Source organism: Rousettus aegyptiacus, unplaced genomic scaffold, assembly GCF_014176215.1.
Source record: "Rousettus aegyptiacus isolate mRouAeg1 unplaced genomic scaffold, mRouAeg1.p scaffold_m13_p_2, whole genome shotgun sequence".
Lineage (NCBI taxonomy): Eukaryota > Metazoa > Chordata > Mammalia > Chiroptera > Pteropodidae > Rousettus > Rousettus aegyptiacus.
Window position 1 is genome coordinate 168,372,953 of NW_023416295.1, and position 20,826 is coordinate 168,393,778.

Sequence of the window (20,826 nt, forward strand, 5' to 3'; positions counted from 1 at the left end):
GGAGTTAAACAACTCAACAAGGAGAGACATGTAACGATAAAACTCAAGGTATATTCCCAACTTCAGTGCGTGTCTTCTGAGACTTCAGTTTGTGATGAACACATTTAAGTTCATCAGACCTTTTAGCTAAAGGATACTAGACTGCTGTCGAACATCGGCTTACACATTTAAGTATTTCCAAACATTAGCTTTGGTGTCAAATGTAGTTCTTCATTCCTGTTTTTATATTTACAGGAATATGACAAGTGTTAAAAAAAAGAAAAATGTACTACTGTCTACTAATCATTAAAGAGAATTACATATAAAAACATTAATAAATATTTACTGAATTTTATCCATGAGCAAACACGCCCTATTATTTTTCCTAAGACTGGCTGTTTGGTTACTTCTTTTATATTAGCTGAAGGGCCTAACACTGTGCCACTGCTGCTCCATAAATACATGAATGGACAGAAGAAAAGGTCAACTACCAGGTTTAAATGGCTACAAGCAAAAACGTTATTCAAGAGAAAACCCATTCATTCTGAGTCAATCCAACCCCCATTCATTAATGTGCTCACAATGCCTCTTCATTATTCTACAAAAAAATCTGGAAAAATCTGGGTTTATATACTCCTGGAGTTGTAAAAGTACAAATATTCTGCAATGTCAGACAAATCGAGCAACTCCAACTAACGAAAACTAAAAGGCTGACTGAGAATTCACCAGAAGGGCACCTAGCACGCTCTTGTCAGAACCTCTAACACTGCAGGTGTAGGTCTGGCTCCATCAGGCTTAAGTATTGTTTTAGAATAATATTCGAATATGACCTTTTCCTTCCTCCCAATGGGACTACTACTTAAGCACTCCCTTTAAATGCACGCAGTGAACGCACCTTATAACAACACACAACAATGTGCTCTCAATATTCTGAATATATTTAGTTGTGTACAATTCACAATGTATTTTCACAGATGTTTATGTCACTTTGACCTTCACAAAACCAAAAGAGAGCTAGCTATAAGATAGGTATCGCCTCTGGATAATGAACAAACACAATACCGCTCAGGGCTTCATTTCCAAAATAATAATTAGCTAAGAGGGTTGGCTTTTGATGACTTCTAAAGAGCCTTCTGGTGCTAAACTTCCCTGACTGCCAATTTACAGCGATGAAAACAGAATCAGCTTGGTTAGGAAACGGGCCCCGTGTCGCAGAGTAAAATGGAGAGTCAAGTCTGGAAGTAGAACTTCTGTCCTCTGAATTCCAGTCAGCGGCTCTTTCTGCCACATCTCCTCCCCGGATCTAAAGGGAATCTGACATACTTTGCCTCGTCCTCATTTTCTGTTTACACTGGGTTTTTATCAAAACTGCAGACACTTCTGTTTTTGTGATGGTGAAAAGAAGAAAACAAGAGGTAATGTGAGAGCTGGTGGTATCACATGACACACCACTGAAATGAGCAGGGAAAATGCAAATTATGCTAATTTGTATCATCTGTTTGAAAAGCTACATTAAATGTTTGCTGAAGACTTCCTAAGATACACTCAATACTAATATACTTCTATCTATTTAAGCCATTGCCAGCATGTGCTGTCATACTTTAGCAGTAGATTCAAACTTTAACAAAGTAATAAAAAGGAAGAAAATTTCCCTTTTATTCTAGATACATCTTACGTAGGACCCTAAAATATACAACAGAGAATGAAGAGCTGCTCAGACCAAAGCAGAGCTGGAGGCCTCAGGCCCCAACCCTTCAGTGCCCTCTTTTCCCCACCAAGATGGTCCTAAAAAACACAATTTGCAAAACCACTACTACACCAAAGTTAAAATTACATCCCATCTCATGAGTCTAGATTAAATTTGACAATTGACATAAAAGTTGCAGTGTTTGTTAGATAAAACAGTCACAGAAAATTTCCTTCTCAATGAAAATACATTTATAAAACTCACTATATTAACATGTAGTCATGGAACAGAAAATAGAACACGCATGCACGTGTGCGCGTGCGCACACACAGGCACATACACTCACGGCTGCTACCGCTAGAAAAAAGGAGAACGAAGCGTCAAGAATCATTTCACTCACGCTCAGATGAGTAGAAATCAGTAGTAAAAGGGAGAGCTGCTGGGCATCCGGACAAGCCTAATACGTTACAAAGAACTACGGCAGCTATAAAGAGGGTGCTCTATGGTTCTACCTCAAGTGACATGTTCAGACTATACGAGATGAACTTTACTGCGACCATAAAACCTTAATAACTAAAAACCTTAGCTTCATTCTAAGAAAAAAGTTAATTTCTGAAAATAAAATACCCTTCTAGGCAAAGAACATACTTCAATGTATATGAAACAAGCTACCTTAAGACTGAAATCAAGACTCTTTGACATCACTCTGAAGATGACTTGTGGTCTCTTACCGTTTGCATATGGTGTGACCATCTTCTTATTGGTCATTACACGTGCCGTAGCATTATTCACCTTAAAAACAGAAAGGGGGAGGGAGGAAGCAGACCACAATAAGGAACATGGAGTTGCTCATCCAGTAACACAGTACTCAGTTTACAACGAGACCACTGATTTAAATAATATAGCAATATAAAATATTAAGTACTTTAAAGTGTTTATTAAATGAGGCTAACAAGAGTAAAATGCAGTTTCTTAGTCTCCAAATGGGAAACCGGGGTGACTTTGCCGCCCCGTGTATCCAGAGACAAATTACATTTGCAAGTTCTTTGGAAAGCTCTTAAACAAACAGAGAAGACTCTGCATTAAGGAAAATACAGGGACAAAATAAACTGAAAACAATTCTGTTTGCATATGAACTCTGAAGTTCATTAATAAAACAGAGGCTTCCCACATAGGTCAGCAAATGGATTTACAGGAAGAAAATGAATCTCAAGATTTCTTTTATTCTCATGTTCAGCATTTTTGGTATGTTTATATAACATTTTACTGTTTGAAGATAGTCAACACATATATGGACTTAGATTACCATGTTGACAGGTTTTCAGAATTTTCTAGACTATGTGGTCTACCTACTTTATTTGAATAAAGTTTTCAGAAGGCTTTTAAATGAGGCACTTAATTGAAAAAATAAAGCTTAGGTTTCTTTTGTTCATGGTATTCTCTACCCTCGTTATGAACGGCGTAACATAAAGCGTTCTCAGTGCTAAGGTAAGCAGGTATTACAAAGGTGGTGCCGATGAAGAAACGATGAACGGGGCACAGAAGTCAGGATACTGCGGCCCATGTCAGAACCAGCCTCAGAGCTCTTGCACGGAGGTGAAGCCTCACCACAGAACTTGATTATATAGTATTGTGAGGTCAAAGGACAGGCCAGTTTTAAAAAGAAATTATAAAGCATATGAAATATATATCTTACTTTGCCTCTGGGGATTCACATTACGTTAAGTTTGTAGAGTGATAAATTGTGTCATAAAAAAGACCAATTTTAGGTAGAACTGGAACTAAAAGATGCCTTACTGTCTTTTAGGATTTGTATAGTGATAATTTTGCTATGTGAAGAAAAGAGCTTGAAACTCCATTTACTCTAGTTTGACCCACCAAATAATACAAACATTTCACATTTAAAAAGAAAGAATGGAATACAACAATGATGAGACTGAGAGCATGCAGTTAAAAACACACACACACAAATAAAGAAAAAAAAAAACAATCAACTTTGGAAAGAGGGGAGAAAGTAAAGGGCAAGGCTCTCACAGACGAGGATTAGAATGGGCAAGAGCTTACACTGGCTGCCAGAGCAGAATGCACCCAAGCACTTAAAAGAAAAATGGCCAGAACCAATCAGAAACCACCAGTCAGCAAAAAGAGACCAATAGCTGCATGTAACTGAGAGAAAGGGCGGGAAAGGAATAGGGAAAAGGACAGGTACAAAACTTGGGTAAAGAGGACAAAAGGGCAGGGGAAAAGAAAAGAGAAAGTCAGGAAAGGTGTCATGGGCAGGGAGGAGAGCTGTCAAGGACAAAGGAATAACAGTCATAGCTCTAAACAGGTTTGGGAAAGAGGAAAAGTAGGAGAGGAAGTAGGGGCAGGGAGTGCATTAATAAAACCAGCCAAACCGGAGTTCAGTAACTCTGAGTAAGATGTGCAAGGGGGAAAATCACCATGACGTCAGTACCAAACAGCTCAGACTGCTACAAAACAATGTACATCCAGAGTCCAGGCGGCATTACTCAACAGCATCGAAAATAAAAGGGGGGAGGGGAAGGAGGAGGAGCAACAAGTCAAATCACATTTTGTAGGGTTAATGTGAGATGGCAGATGGACTTTTCTTTCTTATTTAATTGTTCTGTCATTACATTTGATAAAGCTTCTTCTCTAGTGCTTTGGTTTCACTTACCGCCAACGGGCACCATCGCCAGCATTGTGTATAGTTACCATGGAAAGAGTGAGTCAAGTGAAGGGCCCTAAATGCTAAACCATTGGAAAGGGAGGGGAGGGGGAAAAAAAGCAAAATATGCAGACATCTTACTCAAAATAGTGGCTTTCATATTTCATACTTTTAAAGACTGGGAAAGGGGAAAGAAGCCAGTTAACCTTCATTGCCTTACTAAGGGCTGGCGAACACCTGGTGGCTGACTCGATCACAATAACAGTACAGGTGCCAGGTAACCATCAAACCCTTGGGAGGATTTTACCATTAACCGCTGAAATTCTTGACATTAAATATATTTGAAAACTACATGAATTGTGGAATCTTTCCTCCCTCCCCACAACTGCTACGATTTTCTATCCCTTGCTTATCATACACACATGGAGGCGAACTGGCTTCCCCAGAGAGAGGACATTGGCTGGCCCCTTGATTTATTACAGGACACAATGTTATAAATTGGATAGTTGCAGACATTTTTAAAGTTAGTTTTATTTTGGCCTAATCACAGGAATTTGGAGTCTCGCGAACTGAAGCAAAGGAATAAAATCAAGAGAGCAGAAGGATGAACGTTTTGGAAGAAAAAAGTAAATGAAAAACACATATACATATGCATACGAGTAAATCAAAATGAAAACCCCCAAACAAGAAGAAAAAAGGTGGGAGAGGAGGACAGAAATGTTACTTTTATACATTTCAATGCAAGAGGGTGAAGGACACAGACACACACACACGCACACACACACACACAAACAAGACAGGGATCCAAACGTGAAATAAGTGAGGCGATACACAAAAACAGAAATCAAAATATAAACCAGAAATTGAATTATTGAAGACATGCACCTCGATTTTACGGCCCTCTACCACGGTGCCGTGTAATTTCTCCCTGGCCCTGTCTGCATCAGCACTATTCTCGAAAGTTACGAACCCGAATCCCTGCATGCAGCGGGAGAAGGGGGGAAAACATGCACATCGTTATATTGAAATACCGATCTCTTGGTAAATAGAGAAAAAAATATCACAATATGAAACTGACATCAGCAACAACTCGGCAATACTCTCCCAAAGTCACGGTTTTGATCCATGCATATTTTGTAAAGGGAAATTAAATCTAATAAGAGAATAAAGAACTGTAGTAGTAGTAGTAATAATAATGTAATTAACAACAATAATAACAATAATAAAATAAAACATAAAGCATGTGAGGCCAGACCAAAATTATAGGTATACAGTTACTTGGGTTGAATTATTCAACAAAGAATCTGAAGGTTTTTTTTCACCTGTAATACTACCTTTTTCTCTCAATTCATGTTAATAATATACATGTCCCTTTATGTGACACTAACAAATAATTAATTTCTATAGGAAACCTGGTGTTTAGCTACATTCACTATATAATGAGATTTTTAGGAGGTCTAATCATGTTAGCCTCACTTTGCCTCTTGCTTTTAACAGCATTAATTCCTTTGGGAACAGGACAATTTAAGACATAATCAACGTATAATTCTGTAGGTATTGAATGTGGTAAAGAAAAGCACTATTGTTCATCTAAGCAAATGAAACTATCAGTGGTCAATTATGACATTTCTTCAGTGCTGATTTTAAATAACCAGACTAGCAGAGAGTAAAAATATGTTCCGCTGAATTTCAGAAAATAGCTTATCCAAATTTGCTTTAAGTTATACATTTGTTGAAGGCTACATCTGTTACTAAATGTATCAGTAATTTTCCACATATAGATAAAAAAGGAATAGTCAAAAAGCATTGGAAATGAGATCTACATCAGTTGCATACCATTCAACAGGAAAATAGTAGAAACAGCAACACAGTTGCTGCCCTGAGTTAGAATTAATTTACTTGTGCATTGTAGATACTGGAGAAAAAAAACAAAACAAAAATACCAATGAAACTTTAATTCATTAAATGGACAAAGCAGGAGACCAGGAGTGAACCTACTTTACTCTATCATTCACATTATATTTGAAAAGAGTGGGTCGTAATCACACTGCTAATTTCAACATCAGCAGCATTTACTATATATTCTTATACAACTATTTCATAAAGCGTTATATTTTCATTCTAGGTGCTTTAACCTCATCTTTCCACTCTGCGACTATAAAGCTATATACCTGTGACGTGGTAAATCCTTAGGATTTTCTAGGAAAGTCCTCATTTCTCAATAGCTCCACTGCCCCTCTAGCATTCTTTGAGCATTTCATTGTAGGATAACCTGGAACCTTTTATTTTTACTGAAGTTGTGCTTTAAATAGAATACTCCTATACATATAAAACATGTTCTTAGTTAAGATGGTAAATGTGCATCACTCATTAAGCTTTTATAAAAGCTTCTCATTTTGAAGAACCTGATTACTCAGCATTTTAATAATTATATGGTTGGGTGGCAATCCATGGGGGATGCCAATGGATCATTTCTACCTTTAATTTGGATTATCACCACAAATACTCTAGAAAATACAATGCTAACCTGATAGAAAATTTTAAATGTATGTTGCTTGGGATGGAATATTAATGGAAAATTTTAGTAATGCTTTCCTTAAAAATGTAAATATGTTAAAAATATCAACGGGAACACATTTTCAGAAACAAATTTTGATATCAACATGTTACAGCCACTTTGATGACTCGAGGTATACAAGGGCAAGTTACTAATTAATTACACCATTTGTCATCTACACTAGATCTGCTAAAGACGGGAAACTAGTTCTCCAAGTCTGGAGAATCCTCCAATAGGAAAGTTAAACCTTTCAAGAAAGGTGACAGATAGTGATGAGTTCTTAGATCACATTTTAGAAGTATTATAAGCTGTATTCCAACTGATTGTCATAGCCTCATACATTTTATGCCTTAGGTTAAATTAATAAATTAGTACTTGCATAACAGATTATGTGGAGACTAAAGCTAGGTTTCTTAATCTGAGTATTATAATTGTCTATACCTACACACCCACAGACATACATACCAATACATACATACAAACATACTTGTTTGTCTTATAAATATAACCATGGGGTAAGAAATGATAAACCTGTTGGTTTCATTTTGATGGCTAATTGTCTTTTTTCCAATCTAACTGCCAAATGTGTCCTATGACCCTCCTTTCTGGAATGTGGTGACAGAACTTCTGCGACACAATGATTGCATATCCAACATGATGCAGGGTGATCTAGACTGACATTTTACAGTCAGCAAATGACCAGAATTCAACCTGAAAGTCTGCTTGGGAAAGACTTTTCTCAATAATGACTTTAATATTCTGTAACAAAATTTCACTTTCAAATACTTTACAAGTGTTTTATAAAGGAAGGTGCTTATTATACTCCAAAGGAGATGCTAATCGAGATACCAAAAAATATGAAAATAAAGCAATCTTTACAGGCACCTTCACCTAGGTTAGAGGATGAAGAAGGCCCTGTTGATATTGTGGGACCTCCTGATATGAAACCTAGAGGTATGAGGATTTCTTTCTTTCTTTGAAGATAAACAGGCCTTGTGACAGGCAGAATAATGCTCCCCCACCCCAACCAACTAGTCCTACCCCCGGAACCTGTGAATAGGTTACCTTACATGGCAAAAGGGGTTTTGTAGATGTGATTAAATTAATGATCTTGAGACAGGGAGATTATCCTGGATTACCCAGGGGAGCCCAGTGTAATCACAAGGATGCCTACATGTGAAAGAGGGAAACAGGAGAGTCAGAATCGGAGTGTAGCAGCCTGAGAAAGACTGGACTGGCTATTGCTGGCTTTGAAGATGGAAGGGGGCTGGCTACAGGCCAAGGAATGTGGGTCGCCTCCAGAAGCTGGAAAAGGCAAGGAGCCGATTAGCCTTCGAGCCACCGGAAAGAATGCACCCCTCCAACACTTTGGCCAAGCTAGTGAGACTTCATTTTGGTTCCAGTCCTCCAGAACTGTAAGATAACAAATATGTGTTGTGTTAAGCCATCAAATTTGTGGTAATTTGTTCAGAAGCAAATAGGAAATATATACCTCTCAGAATCAAAGTCTGTGATTAGGAATGTAAAAAGTATAACCAGCATTTAGAAAATATTGTTCTTAAATGCTCTTCTCGTGTTGAAACTTTAAACAGATGATTTTCCATCAACTCAACTTCATGTTTGTTTATCACATTCACAATATTAATTCAAATAAAGCTTGAAAAAAACGTTTAATGTACTGTTTCTTCAATAAAATTTAGCATTTTTGAAAATGTGCCAGGAATTGAGCTAAGGATATTCACAGATTATCCAGGCTTAAAAAATGACTGATAGGATAAAAAAGTTTTATTGTATTTTAATGTCCCTTCACATTAAGTTTGGTCATTTGGATCTCTTGTTTTGAAAAAAAAAAATTAATAAAATTATGTCTAAACAAACACATTTTCCTTAGAAGAGCTTTAAAATGATCAATGTATCAAACAGGGAAACATAATAGCCAGTCTAAATAACTACAAAGTCAAACTAAAATTTAATCTCGAACTCTTAACAAGAGTATTTCAGATATGTAAGAACAGATAAACTAAAAGTAAACTTTTATTTTTAATTAAAAAAAAATTATAGACATGTTTGTTAACACCAGCACTATCTGAAAAAAATAAAGCAGGAGCCACATACATAATTAAAAAATTTTCTACTAGCCACATTAAAAAAGTAAAAACAAGTCAAATTAATTTCAATAATTACTTTATTTAACCCAATATATACAGCATATTATCATTTCAACATGGTAGCAATATAGGAATATTACTGAGATGCTTCACATTCATTTTTTGGGGCTAAGTCTTTGAAATCGGTGTGTACTTTACACTTAAAGTCCATTTCAATTTAGACTCATCACATTCCAAGTGCTCAAAATATGGCCACTATTCTGGACAACAAAGGTGTGCTTTATACTCATACCTAAGTTCTTAGTTCCCAAAGTCCTTTGGTGTTAATAATTTAAACACACCAGTGTGACATTAGGGATTACCAGCTATCTTAGCTTTTGGGGGGGCATCGAGGAATGGCGTGTTTATCAGGTGTATAGCTGTGGTTAAAACTTCTTCAGTGTGTGACAAAAATTTTATCACCTGCCTTGACATCCGTTTATCATCAAGGGCATACAGGAGCCGAATAACTGTCACCTTTTTAGTCTGGCCTCAGACTGCAATAAATAACAAGCAATAGGATAAGCGTTGTAAAAATATTTTTTTAATTTGTATAATCTTTGACTTTTTCCATCTCGGAAGAATGAGAAAGAAAATTTACCATGTAACTTTTAAGGGAGAAATCAAAAGCAGACGGTTCTCCTGGGTATGGCCAGAACACAGAAATTAAAAAATAAATAAAAGAAAAATAAAACTAAAACCCATAAAATGGTAACAAAAGAAAACAAACTAAGCCTTTTGGAAATACATGCACCGTTCGTTCAGTTTTAAGTATAATGAAAAACATTTCACCTTGGCTTTACCTATCAAATTTTACTGAAAATCACAAAGGCTTACTTAGTACAACTTCAAAGACAGTCTTTTGACCATATTTTGAAAGAAATAAGTAATACCCTTTTTCATGAAATCAAAAGTCAGGGAAATACATCGCTTGTGTCTCAGGAATGGAAATAGAGGTTTTATCTTCCCTAACTCCAGCCTACACTTAAGCTTTAGCCAAACCCAGATCTCCACTATTCCAGATATCTACCTGAGAGATTAAGAACACATCAACTAAAAATTTGCTAGAAATCTCAGTAATTGTTGTTGCTATGCTCTCTTTTGTATTCCTGTAGTGGACGTAATAACTGGCGCTGTTTGAAGGTGAAGAGCTGCTTCTACATGTTCAATATCTATAATACCTACATGTCTCCTTCAAGCAACAACTATACCTAAGGTGTGCTGACAACACTTTATGGGAAACATGTTACGATCTGCATGTTTTTTTATTTAATAAACTTGATAATTATCAAAATTGTTATGGGGAAAAGGATGGTAGAAAGTCTAAACTTCAACGAATGAATAAACTTTGAAAAGCAACAAGTTCTCAGTCACTAAAAGTGTCTAGCAGAGAGAACGCAAGGGCAGGAGTACTGCGGGTTGAACTAGGTGACCATTATTCAGTGTTCTGTACAAGAGTCTATGTGAGAAAAAAGACCGGAAGGAAATGTATGAGAATATTAGTGTATATTCTCTTTAATGAATTATGTCTGCTTTTTTTCCCTACTTCTCATTTAATATTGTGTTTTCCTTTTGTAATGGCTTTTAAAAGGGTGCTTTTAAAAAGTTCTTACTCAAAGATCTATAAGGAGAGTGACAATATAATTTATTGTTCAAACTGGCACTTAAAGGGAAAAAGAGGACTTTATTAACAAGTATATTAAGACAGTAGGTGCCAACTGGGACTATTGTGGCTAAACCAAAACACATGGCCACTCTACCGATATATTACCCTCTTGTTTATTTTAATACTTTGTCATGACTGATGAAATCTGGAGAATCAATAAAGATACACATATCCATATAACCGTCTTCTGGATTCTGTTTGAATACATTAACTTTTTTTTGGGGGGGGGGTACCGTTTTTCATTATATATCCTAATTGAACATTTTCAAAAGGACAGTCTATCTTTAAGTTAATTACAGAAAATTAGATACAGCTGACTTTACTTTTTCACAAAGGAATAGGGAGTAAAAGGATTTTTAAAAATCACATGGAATAATTTAAGTATACATGGATGCATGTAAATGATATAAATCCATTCTATAATTCTTAATCTAGGTAAAACAAATCCAGATATGAAGGACAGAAAAGAAAAAAGGAAACTAGTCAATAACAAAGAAACAATTACTTCCTGGAGCACAGAAATTCTACTCCCCAGGCATGCTGAAAAGGTAGGGAAGGGGTGGGCGTGGCAGCATACCGGTTTCACTTACGTTTTTAAATGGGTATATTCTACAACCTTGGCCCAAAAAGTGTCATTATAAAAAAGAAGACATGGTAAAGAGTTGCTTTTTGTTTTGGAGCCATTTGGTTAAATACTGTTTTACATGTAAGTATCACTTATTTCAGAATTATCCTGTGACTAGTTTTCCCATTACTACTATAAAAAAATTCCGTAAAGCTCATTTCCATACAGAAAAGCACTCACTGAAAGGAATGAACAACTCTCAACCATGAACAACTCTTAACTAAACGATAGGACTACATAAGTCTCCTTTTCTCTGGTTCCTTTCAAGACATGTAGTAACTTTATAGTTAACCCCAAACATAAAAGAAATGAAAAATGAAACTTAATTTTAATTTATCTTAAGTGGATCCTAGAAAAGGCATCTAGGTTTTGACTCCAAAACAAATCTCTATTAACGAGCCTCAGAATAGTTCCAGGAGAGGCCATTCTAGCAAAGAACCTGATGTGACAGCTATGAAGGGCAAGGATGAAGACAGGTGTTTGAATTCGTTCCCAAAGGCAGATCCGGGACAATTCTGAATTCTGTACTTTGTTTTAAAACCATTTACCAATTTATAATAGCCTGTCTACCCTTCAGTAGCCCAAAGAAAAATGGGCAGTTGAGGACAGCATCAAGCTGAGAGAAACGGCATATGCTTTTAGATTCCCCAGAGAGAAAAGGTAGGCTTGTGTCACTTTAAAATGAAAGTTACAGGGAGAAACAATTGAATTGGGTAAATTTAAAAATTTTTGGTAGTAAGCAAATCCCTGAAGTCAATGAAAGAAGCCTTAAGAAAGATCAATTTCCTTTGCTTCACAAGAATTCAAACAAATTATTTTCTTGGCAAGGAACAAATCCTCGATGTCTGGTGAAATCACACTGGGCTTTAAGTTGTCGGCGTCGCCTGGAGGATATTTTAAGTGCAAACACTTAAAAACACTTAAACTGCTACTTTATATGAACTGTGTAATCAATAATCTCCACATATTTATTTTACATTCGTGTGTTACTCATCTCTAAACCACTGTCACTTTTCCACCTTGTATCTAAAAAGGTCACAAAAAATAAAAGCAAAATACATAACAAAAGAATAGAAATCCATTGTGAGGAAATTACAATCAAATTTTTACTAGTAGAATTCGAAGAGATTTCACTTTAAAAATACTTACCAGGTAAGTGCTGGAGAAAGTTCTGTATAAGCATATTAATCTTTTTGTGTTTTAACTGAAAACTGGAAGCTTAAAGTATAATTACCTCTTTTAATAATTACAAAATAATTATGGTCAGAATTAAACACTTTTAGTGTTGATGCATTCTATAAAGGGAATAGTAATCAGGATCATTAAAACAGTAGATACATTTGTGTTAGTACAGATGGGGGCGGCAGGTAAATGTAACTCTTGATAATGTGTTATTAATTCCCAAAGTACAGTGAATTTGGAATAAGAAATTGAAGAGAGATAATAAAGCAAATAAATGAGCTTTCTCAAATTACAGTCTTAAGAAAGTTAATCATAGCCAAGGGTTACTTTCAAATTTTAGAATAGCTGACCAAATGAAAATTAATTCAAAAACTGGTCTAACCTAAAAATGCAATAAAACTCAATGTAGCAAGGTAAATATTTATAAGCTTGGCCACAGCTGATTATGTCTGCAGGGTGTATTTAATATGTTGAGGAGGAAAAAAACTTTCGAATAAAACTTTCCAAAATTCAGTTCATCAAATATTTTTTCACAATGCCATTGTAAGACTTTAACCATTTCTTCATTTCTAAAAACATTACTGCTTATTTTAGTGTATAAAAATTCTAATCACATAGATTGAAAATTTAAAATAAATTATTAAAAGTTTTAATTAAAAAATTTCAGTTCTTACACGGAGCACATTTAGAGAAGAATACACATATCAAATTGCATTCTGTTACTTCTTAAATTTTTATGCAAAAAAGAAAAACCAACTCACACTATTTGTAACTACCTCCTGCAGCTTGCCTACCTGGGTATAACTTAGGAAGAAATCAGTTGACAGGGAATTCCTGAGTACTCTCTGTATTTAAGCTTTGTCAAAATTTATTTGAGAGAGAACATTTTAACTGAATAACTGAAATATTAAATTTGTTCTACGTATGTCATTTCAAAGTTCGATTTTTAAAAGGTGAACTGTTCTAACAGAATTTGGGAGAGAATTCTCATAGAATTTTACTTTTGTCAGTCCTCTCTCTCTTTTCCTTTAAAATAAGAAGCTTAGGCCACATATATAATAATGAACTATCTCCAACAGCCTATCTTCCTGACCAGCATACTCTATCGTCAAACCTCTCCTGCTTCTACCTCATTACTCTACCAGTTTAAGCATTAGGATAAAGTTTAGACATGCGGTAGCTTATTTTTAGAGATAATCTAATCCAAGCTAGATAGCTAGGGTACTATTTTGCAGCCTTGAAAAACAGTTTAAGTTTTATGATTATGTACTGTTTAAAATAAAACAAAACTAAAAAGAAAGCATAGTTCATGCTGAAATGGAGCTTACCTTAGAGCCACGTTCATTAAAGATTATTTCTACGTCTAGGATTTTGCCAAACTGCTGCAGAGACAAAATGAAAACGTTTGTTTACGGTCAGCTTTTATCCACATATTTTACTTTCTTCTGAAAAAGGAAAAGGGTTTCTTTTTCTTTTGCTTATTTAACTTCCACGTTTCTTCCATCTGTTGACAGAACCCAATACCAGTTTCGGAGCTTTCCTTATCCCTGAGCTGATGTCTCCTTTTTAACTTCACACACTCAGGCCTCACCCACATCTAAACGGTAGAAGCCGTTTGCAGAAGAAATGCAGAGAGTTACCGTATTACAAATTCCTTCTCACGGGCAAGAACTAGGGATTTTCCCAACTACAGCTCTAATTTTTTAAATGTCTCAGTTTTAAGAAGTAAATCCTAAGTAGAAAGATATCCTATTGAAGGCTGTTTTAATTCTCCTTTAAAAAAAAAATTATGAAAGTAAATCATGTTCATTGTAAAATTAGAAAATCAGATAAATAAAAAGGAATAGGGGAAGCAAAAAATGAACCTTAACCTTCTGGTACATAGCCTTCCTGGCTTTTCCTTAGGCGCATATTCTTAACGAAGTATTTCCACATATTATTTTATTAATATGTTATGAACAACTTTCCAAGTCATTATATAGGTTAATGTCTATAGGTTACATGGTATTTTCCATTGTATTTAAACATTCATGGACATTACGTATGATTCCATTTATTTGTCACTTTAATCTTTCTGCAATGAACACTATCAAGAATATTTTAAATAGTAAAACTTTGTTTTGTAATTAGGTAAATATTTTAACATTTGGAAAATCAAATAAGGCTAAAAACACAAAGCCTAAATAACTCTATAGTTGGAAAGCTAAACAGCTGAGTAGCGGGGCATACGCAAACCACAGTAAATTATCTGCAGAAGACATGTATATAAGGTGACAAAGCTACCTGTCTTAATCGATATTTGGATGAACTTCATGAAAGAAATGTGCAGTAACTCTCCAGATGTCTTTTTGGCTCACACCTCCCTCTGAGTACTGGACTCATACCCAATTTATCTATTTCACTTGGATTTCAAACCAGACATTGGGACATGTGCAAAAACTAAAAAATGCAAAGAGCAAAACAGAAATCATGCTTTCTCACTGGACTGAATCATTATTATTTTAGCAAAGAAACACACAACCTCCCCCACCCCCCCAAAATAACACCATGTATTAAGAGCTCATTTTTTAAATTAAGACTTCTGGGCTTGATTCTGGTTTCATCATTTAATAGAAAATTAGAAAAAGAAAGAGGAAACTCTTATTATAGGTAAGAGGACATTTAATTGCTATGTCTATCATATAAAACTAAGATGAGTATGGTGTTTTCGAGTTTGTTTTCTTTTACGTTTTCTACTGCATCCTTATAACATCTTTCTAGAATAAGAACCGCTCTCCTTTTATGGTTAAGAAAAAATGAGACTGAACGAAGCTATTCAAGTTTACAGAGCTAATAAATGAGAAATAAAAGGGACATGGAGTCTTCGCTCTTCACCAATGCTACTGTCCTTCTAAGTAACAGGTACTAATCATGTGGAAGACAGAGTGACACCTGGCTTCTTTTATTTTTTTGTATTTAGTGCCTTATAGGAAGGGTGTAATACATTTCGAAAAAGCACTGATAACTGGCCTAAGCAGATCTTCAACGGACACTATTTTTCTGATTCAAGAGAAAACACACTTCTGACTTGTGAGCATGCACTCCATTTATGCAGACCTCCGACATTAGGATTCCATGTCATCTCTGATACATCAGTGGAGGACCTAGTACCTCATACTCCTGGGAAGTTTCTTCTTACATGTAACCTGAATTCTTATGCTTCCCTTTATATTTTCTGTTGCTTTCTTTTCTGTAGAGGTAAAGACCAGCTGCTCTCATTTTCTGGGTCAGCTCTCTTCAAGTACTTCAAAAATATCACTGAATCTCAACCCTGGCCTGGCCTTCAGTGTGGAACACATATCCAGGTAGCCAGGTGTATGTGACAGGACTTCACTGCATAAAGTGGCCAAGACTTAAGAAGGGCATTTCTTTTCTCACAAAAGCACTAGGCAGCAATACTAATACAATTTAAAAGAACCCAATTATCTTAGTCCCAGTCCAAGTTAAGAGTTTGGTCAAATTAAAACAGGCAACAACACATAAGCCCAGAAGAAAATTAAGATTCTCAGCAGTTGTTCACTTTCCAATAACTTAAATCTTTGTTTGCTGTTACACTTTGTTTTCATGACAGTGATTTTGAGAGTAATTAAACAGAGGGAGCGAACTAACCACCTATACTTGATTTTAGATATTGGTCTTGACACTGATGAGTTATAAGCAGGAAATAAAAACAAAATAGAGGTACTATCTGCTTTCACAGATATTATTTCATTTAATTCATAACACTCTGAAAGGTAGGAACTACTATTTTGTCCTGACTCTAACACTGGAGGTCTCATATCCCAAGCAAACTGGGTCCCACAGTCACCTTATTTATCTATGTGAGAACCTGCTGAGGCTGATGTGCAGTAGAAACAGAAGACAGGAAAAGTTTCTGATGAAAATACTGATTTATCAAAGGATCTTTCTCAATCTATTTATACTTTTATCCTGAAGTACTAATGACGAATAATATATCTGGTGGATTAAATTATATTTTAATTGTAAAACCCATAAGACGACTCTGGAGACTTACCCCAAACATCTGCCGGAGGTCTGGGTCCCGGAAGCGGAAAGGAATATTAGAGACATGCAGTCGTTTAGGGGTGGATTTACTCTCTGAATTTTCACTACTTTGTGTCTGTGACTGCTGGCCGTCTGTCTGTGCTCCCCCTTCTGTCTGCTAAGTAAAGAAATAAACAACAATGAATGAGAAATAAATACAATTGCTTCACAAGAATTACATAAAATAATTGAAGTTCTCCACCACAATCCTTCTCACTGAGTCTTTAAGCAAAAATTACAGCTGTCCCCTCAGGGGGGGAAAAAATACAAAGATGTCATCTATGTTTAAAATATAATTGAGGTCTTTTGAATATTTACAGTACATTAGTAAAATGGGAGGTAACAGAAACATTAAGTGACTTGCTCAAGATCACATGGACATTCATTAGGATAACTGAAGATACAAAAATAGTGTCGTGATTCTTAGATTCTTAGTAGGGCTTTCTATTTTTCAGATCTTTCCCTTTTGAAAATGATGAGTCTGTTGTACTTAGCTGTGGAGATCACAGCATTTCTGGTCTATCATTTCAAGAAATAAGGGAATATTGTTATATTTTGCTCTATTAGTTCCAGAGTTTATGACTGCTGGGTTAGCAAAATATTATGTTATTATTTATGAAGAGGAGACACTTATTACAATGAGCTTTTTTACTTAAAAACTGAGGAAGCTTCTTACTCTGAAACCAATGTTTCTAGAGTCTAGATACTCTCCTCCCTAGGCAATTCCAGCTAACTTCAGCATAAGAAGCCAACGTTCGGCAGCCCAGAGGTGCACTGAGAACATCTGTTGGGAAAGGCCTGAAGGGATCCTGACTAATCTGCTACACACGCAGCAATGCTAGATTTGGGTCTATCCATAAGTGAAAGTATAAGTGAGTGTGACAGTGCAGTTTAAATCATGTATCTCTTGTGCAACATCCCAGACTCACGTTCATTTAATTTTTTCCCCAATGCCCTCAAAAAAGTTGCTATGTCAAGAAACACTTTTGATAAATATCTAAAAGGAGTAATACATTCTAAGCATTCAAAAATCTTTATTTCGAAGTGTTCATCTGGTAATTTAAGAACCCTGTTTTTACTATTCTCTATGAAGTGTATGCCAAACCAAATGGCTCACTGAGATAATTAAACCAACATACTTTTAAAACAGGAGTGGGAACCTGCTGTTCATATTATCTCAGCAGGGTTAGAACTGAGTCTCTAACAGATTCTTCTGGATGACACAGAACAAATCCTCTCCCTTTGACCCAATGTTCAACTACAAGAAACCGTGAATCAGAGATACTTTTGGCTCAGAGATGTTAGCAACCATCTTGAAGTGAAGTCTGAGACTTTAAAATATAAAGGATAATCAGGAATAAACTCCAAATGAATACCAGCTTTTCAAGTGTCAATCTAAGTGATGGCAGCTTTTATCTCATTCCATTCAGGCCTTGCAGATGGCTTAAATGTGCAATGATTCATGTGATATAAAAATAGCAGAAAAGGGAAGAGCTATGAAGCAGTGTTCTGCGAAAGTGTAAGGTTTTCAATCATCAATCTGGGCACAATGCAGACTAAACAAAACAAATTCCACCCAAAGATGAAACTCACTAAGTTACTAAAACAGCATCATGCATCAATTACAACTAATGCTCATCATGCACCTTCACATTTGCCTTTTACATCTCACAGCTGGATCACATAAAACTCTCTTCAATCAAACTACAAAACCACCAAATCAGATCTGTAAGACGTCAGTGTATCACTCACTCTGAGAGAGGTTAAAAAGACTGACTCTAGCTCTATACATTTTCTAAACCATAGTTTTAAATATAACATATGTAGTCACTATACTTTGTAATATGAGGTGACAGGATAAATAAAAACTAATGATTTCTTCAAACTATGGTGCCCAAGCCACTTATTTGTTGCTTTTGAGAGTTTTTTACAGCCTTGAAGACACAATTTAAGAAGAAGGGTAGGAGCCAGATTGGTTAATTTTCTGGCATTACAGTGAATATTTATATTTTTAAAAATATGAAATGTTTAATTCCAGAGAGACAGGCAAGTGGAAAAAGTGAACTATATCATTTCAAAATTTTCAACCCTTCTGAGTTAATATAAATTTTTAAATTAAAGTTTAACATACACGGATACAAATGCACACAGATCGTAAGCATACATCTGAATAAATTTTCACAAAGAAAATACACAGATATAACCATCAAATTAGATCGAGCAACAGAACCCCAGAAGCACCCTCGAGCCCTGCTCCAGTCACCATCTCCTGCCAAAGGGTCACCACTTTGGACTTCTAATTCCATAGATTAGTTCTGCCATTTTTGAAATTAAAAAAAAAAAAAAAAGGAGCGGGGAGGAATAGTACAGAAAGTAGTCTCTTGTGCCCACCTTCTTTTATACATTATACCTGTGTGGCACACACATTGTTATATAATTCATCCATTCTTTTTCTTGTACAGAATCAGTGCTGCTTCCATTCCGGCTGGTGAGTTGTTAAATGATTATTTTTGTTACATGTCCTTTGGTGCACGTGAGCATGTATTTCTATCCGGTATGTATCCATCTAGGACTGGATTTGCTGGGTTAAGGATGTGTGGAAGTTCAGCCTTAACAGATCCCGTCAGTTTTCCAAAGTGGCTGCACTAACGTATACTCAACCTCATGTGAGAGTTCTAGTTCCCGTTAGTATTGTCCTTTTCATTTCAATTATTCTTGTGGGTGGCAATGGTACATAGCATGGCTTTAATCTGTTTTCCTCTCTTTAAAACTATGATCCTTCTTTCTACTTACAGAATTTTGTTAAAAAATGGGAATTCCTTGTAAAATAGCAACTGTTTGAGTGCATCCTATATAACAGACCATTATCTAAGCCTTTTAATAATAATACTTAAATAGTGTTAACTATTTGCCTACACTGGCCTACATATTTCATATGTTTTAATTATTGTAATTCTTTCAAAAACCCTAACAGCAGGCACTCTTTTTTTTTTTTTTTTTTTTTTTTAACTGAGAACATGGCAGGTACTATTTTTACCCTACTTTTCAAATGAGGAGTCTGAGGAATAGAAAGATTGCCTAAATAATGGAGCAGGGATTCGAACACAGGCAGTCTGGCTCCCGAGTATATTTCTTAACCACTATATTATATTGTACTTTAAATGTATTATTTTTTTAAGTTCTCACAATAATCCATGAGGAGGTACTATTATTATCCCCAAGTGAGAGAGGCAGAAGTTATGCAGAGAGAAGTTAAGTTAGTTGCCCAAGGACACATATTAAGTGCCAGAGTAGGAATTCAAAATTAGGCAGCCCCATTCCATGCACTAAACTAATAGTTCCCAACCTTTTTGGCACCAGGGACCGGTGCTCCTACGAGAATCTAATGCCTGATGATCTGGGGTGGGGCTGAGGCGGTGATGCTGGCGCTGGGGGGCGGCTGCAGATACAGAGGAAGCTTCGCTCGCTCACCTGCCACTCACCTCCTCCTGCTGTGCAGCCCAGTTCCTAACAGGCCACGGGCCAGTACCGGTCCAGGCCCAAGGGTTGGGGACTCCTGCTAAATCACTTCCTTTCTCACACTGTACCCACACTCTCTTTTCTTCTAAGAATGAACATGTGTGGATCCCTTCTCTCAATTTCTCAGGACCCTCACCTGAAGGAGCAAGACCTCTCCTGGGTGGAGGTAGGCATGGAGGAAAGGGACAGGGAAAGTTCTACAAGCTGTGATGAGCATTCTATACCTTGATGGAAGAGGCGCAGGTCAGGCCATAAAAGGGAAGAAAAGCAAGAGGAAAGAAAACCTGCAAGGCACACTGAGGAAAAAAAGCCAGAGAAGTACTAAACTGATACTCAAAGGGGCTGAAAAGCAGATTTCCGTACAGGGTGGACATAGAAATAGGAAATATACATTGAATGTAATTAAATGAGATATTTCCCATGTGACAGTCTCAACTTTAAGTTTACCTCAATATAGACTACTAATTGTTGAAAGAGACAAATCAGAGAGATGCAAGTTTTCATGCTATATCTCTGTGAAAAGCAGGCAGTTAGCTGTGCTGAGAAAAATCGCAGTCAACAGAGCACTGGCTTGCTTCATTTGCAGCTTTACCGACTGTATAAACTCCGCCCCAAGGCTCTGTTCTTCCCCTCTGCGGTCATTCGCTGACCTAACTGATTCACCGGGCAGGGGATGAGACAGAAGGGGCTGGAGGCACTGAGTTTGCAGGGCG

At 36.2% G+C, this 20,826-nt stretch overlaps 1 protein-coding gene across 26 annotated transcripts in view; it reads right to left on the reverse strand.

Annotated features, from left to right (window-relative positions):
• Positions 1-20,826, reverse strand: part of RBFOX2 (RNA binding fox-1 homolog 2) — a 240,716-nt gene that overhangs the window by 23,226 nt on the left and 196,664 nt on the right. For 16 of the 26 annotated variants that reach the window (XM_016161665.2, XM_016161662.2, XM_016161660.2 and 13 more), the window contains 4 exons: positions 16,566-16,712; positions 13,840-13,893; positions 5,220-5,312; positions 2,398-2,458 (listed from right to left, as the gene is read on the reverse strand). In XM_016161665.2, coding sequence (XP_016017151.1) covers positions 2,398-2,458; positions 5,220-5,312; positions 13,840-13,893; positions 16,566-16,712 — 355 coding nt within the window. The remainder of the gene's footprint in view (positions 1-2,397; positions 2,459-5,219; positions 5,313-13,839; positions 13,894-16,565; positions 16,713-20,826) is intronic. The other 10 variants (XM_016161661.2, XM_036237432.1, XM_016161669.2 and 7 more) reach the window with 3 other exon arrangements.